This window comes from Moschus berezovskii, chromosome 25 (assembly GCF_049115385.1).
Source record: "Moschus berezovskii isolate FMDL1 chromosome 25, NW_MosBer_1.0, whole genome shotgun sequence".
NCBI classification, from domain to species: Eukaryota; Metazoa; Chordata; class Mammalia; order Artiodactyla; family Moschidae; genus Moschus; species Moschus berezovskii.
The window spans coordinates 10814638-10818079 of record NC_142484.1 but is presented as its reverse complement, the minus strand read 5'-3'; the positions used below and the strand labels follow the sequence as shown (position 1 = coordinate 10818079).

General features: G+C 63.5%; 1 protein-coding gene across 1 annotated transcript; it reads left to right on the top strand.

The window, feature by feature from the left end:
• LRRC10B (leucine rich repeat containing 10B) lies at nt 1-2912 on the top strand. Its single transcript, XM_055415789.2, has one exon. It carries the CDS (start codon nt 873-875, stop codon nt 1749-1751), a length of 879 nt encoding a protein of 292 aa, XP_055271764.2. The 5' UTR covers nt 1-872; the 3' UTR covers nt 1752-2912.
• The last annotated feature ends 530 nt before the right edge of the window (nt 2913-3442 follow it).

Below are 3442 nucleotides of genomic sequence, written 5' to 3'. Positions count from 1 at the left end.
TTGAGCACAGCTGGAGGAACTTGGCAGGAGAAGGGGTGAGTGCAGTAACCGGGAACCTGCGGCGCGCTGAGGCTGTACCGGGCGGGAGGGGTACGGAGCCAAGCTTGGGTCCCCGCAGATCCTCGTCCCATCCTGAAAAAGCCCAGAAAGAGCACTGTTCTGAGCTACTCCCTTAATGTGACCCTAGCCGGAAGACTGGATGCTGGACACGAACGGCGGGCATTGACCTCGCTTCTCAGTCCCTCCTGGAGAGCCACTTGTCCAGAGTCCTGTCGCGCACCGGCATTTCCTCAGTCCTTGTTTCCTCCTTGGACTTGCAGCTTTGAGCGCCTACAAACCGCACACCAAACGGCTCGCTGTGGCTGGAAGCGCAGACAGCGTCAGTCGTCGGGTTTGTGTTGGCACGGCGCCAGGCTTGCGGGGCGCGGTTCTTGGGTTCCCTGGCTTAGTGCTGTCTCCGGGGCCCGACGGGTGGGAAAGCGGGCCGCGGGCCGGGGCTCCGGGACCCAACTCGGCGGCGCCTTGGCCCCGCCCCTCCCTCCTTCCACTTCATTGGCAGCCGCGCGCGCCACGGGGTTGCCAGGGCGACGGGTCTCCACGCTGAGAATCCGCGCTAACCCGAACTAGTCGGCCTCCGGCGAAGGGAGCGGCGGAGGCCAGCGGGCGGGCGGCCGAGCGCGGCGCGCAGCGGCGGGGCCCCAGGGGGGCGCCTCCTCCCCGCCCGGCACGGCCCCCCTCCCGGAGCAGGGACAGGCCGGGGCGGGGGGCCCCGGAGCCAGCGCGGCCTCGGCCCCGTCTAGGAGGCCCAGTGGCCGCCAGGGCGGGGCGATGCCGGGCGGCGGCGGCGGCGGCCCCGCCCGGGGCTGGTGACCATGGGCATCGCCGAGTCTACGCTGGACGAGCTGCCGTCGGACGCTGAGGAGCAACTGAGCAACGGCGAGCAGCAGTTGGAGCTGAGCGGGAGGCGGCTGCGGCGGCTGCCCAGCGCCGTGTGCGCGCTGAGCCGCCTGCAGAAGCTGTACGTGAGCGGCACGGGGCTGCGCGAGCTGCCCGAGGAGATTGAGGAGCTGCGCGAGCTGCGCATCCTGGCGCTCGACTTCAACAAACTCGAGCGCCTGCCCGACGGCCTGTGTCGCCTTCCGCGCCTCACGCGCCTCTACCTGGGCAGCAACCGGCTGCTGGCGCTGCCCGCCGACTTCGCGCAGCTGCAGAGCCTGCGCTGCCTCTGGATCGAGGGCAACTTCCTGCGGCGCTTCCCGCGGCCGTTGTTGCGCCTGGTGGCGCTGCAGTCGCTGCAGATGGGCGACAACCGGTTGCGCGCGCTGCCCGCGGAGCTGCCGCGCATGACGGGCCTGCGCGGCCTCTGGCTCTACGGCAACCGCTTCGAGGAATTCCCGCCCGCGTTGCTGCGCATGGGCCGCCTGCATATCCTCGACCTAGACCGCAACCGCCTGGGCGGCTTCCCCGACCTGCACCCGCTGCGCGCCCTGCGCGTCTTCTCCTACGACCACAACCCGGTCACTGGGCCCCCCCGTGTGGCCGACACAGTCTTCCTTGTGGGCGAGGGCGCCGTCGAGCGCATGGCCGAGCGCGACGAGCCCATGCCCCGGCCGCCGCCCAGGCGCCCAGCGCGGGCCTTTGAGGATGAAGAGGAGGAAGACCTGCTCATAGGGGGCGGTAGCTCCCGGGCTCTGGGGGCCCCTGGGGACAGCCTCCGTGCCCTGGAAGCAGCTCCAGGACTAGGCACCTGAGCCTGTGCTCTGGGCAATGGGCTTCGGCCATCCTGGGAGGAGGGGCTCCGGGAAGGTTCGTGGGAACGGTGGGTCCCTACTTAGGGACAGAGGAGGGGTCAGTTTGGGCACACTGCCAGGGACAGGCAGGCCTGGGGGCCATCTTCAGACATTCCAGGGTGATGAGAAGACTGCCTCCTGGCTGGTCCTTGGGCGGTCGTCAGGCCAAGAAGTCCCAGCTCTCTCCACCTATAGCCCGTCTGGCCCCTGATAGAGTCACTGACAACACAATAAAAGCACTAGCTTCTTCCTGGAACCAGGGTCACCACTGACCACGGAATCATCTCCTCGGCTAAGTCTGGATGCCCAGGGCCCCCACCTCTGACCGGAGTTTGGATCTTCTAGGTCCACCCTTTCTGGCGCAGGAGCCACTACCTCTGGGGTGGACCACATGCCTGCATGAGGCAGAAGTGCAAACAGAAGAAGGCCTTGCCCAGGGGCGGGGGTCTTGGAGCTGGAGCCTGTGCCCTGGACAGATAGGCGTGGGAGCCAAGGATTGGGGACCAAACACCACAGCTGCCCTTGCCCTTCCACCGGGGCTCATGGTACATGCCTTCCTCTCCAGGCCTCCTAAATTTTGTGTGGGGAGGGGGTGGGGATGGGGGGACAGCCAGAAGGCAAGGTCTCTGCCCCTGCCTTTTCTTCTGTTCTCCCAACTTGTGTGCCGAATCTTGCTGCAAAGAGAACAGGCCCTCCCTTCCCCAAGGCCTGAGCCTTCCAGCTGTCAGGTTTGAAAAGAAGCCACTGTGCCTCCAGGGCCTCCTGCACCAAGAGAGAGGCTCTCTGCTCTGGGCGGCTGCTCCTGTGTAGCCACCGCCTGGACTCTCCATTCCCTTAAATGGGCAGCGTCAGGGTGGCTGGCACGGCGTGGGACAGGGGACGAGCCCTGTGTGCCTCCTCTCCGTCACCAGGACAGCCTCCAGGGGGTGAGGAATGAGGCTTTGCTCTGCAGTTCCCAGGGTCAGATCTTTCCCATCCAAGCAATAATGGGAGGAAGGCCCAGGGCCAGGGCCACTCAGGGACACTGTCTGGGGCGGGGGCCCCACATGGTGGTGTTTTCTTTAGGAAGAGAAAAAAAAAAAAACTGGCTGTAAACATAAATTATATTTCTTGGAGGAAGAATGTGCGTTTCCCACATGCCTGTTTATTTATAATCCCTGGGAGCACTGGGTCCCGTTGCTGTGGGGATTCTGGGCTGCCCCTGGCACTGCCCTCTGTCCATGTGCCCGAGCTCTGCGTCACAGTGGCCCCGGCCAACTGTTGTGTCCTGTCTGGGGCAGGAGAGCTTGTCTTCAGTTACAAATGGCTTTGGCTGCTCAAGACTGCTCTTCCGTCTGGCTGTATCTTTCTGCCACCCAGCCACTGCCCCCCACCCCCAGCCTCCCTTTCCCGGTCTTCTCCAGCTTGGTTCTCAGATTCCTGACTCTTAATATATTTTTGAATCTCAGGCTGGGCTAACCTTTCTCTGTTCTTTCACTGGTACTGACCCTGTTCCTCCCCATCTGTAACTATTCTTCCCTCCGATCTCCCTGGCTCCATTTTCCCCTCTGTTTCTTCCTCTTAGTCGTTTTTTTTTTTTTTAGGTCAGTCATTAATTTCTCTCCTCATTGTTAAGGGGGAAAAAAAAGAGTTAAATATTTTAAAAAAAAAAT

Coding starts and splice junctions, on each gene's coding strand:
- LRRC10B (XM_055415789.2), top strand. CDS start 873: ATGGGCATCGCCGAGTCTACGCTGGACGAGCTGCCGTCGGACGCTGAG.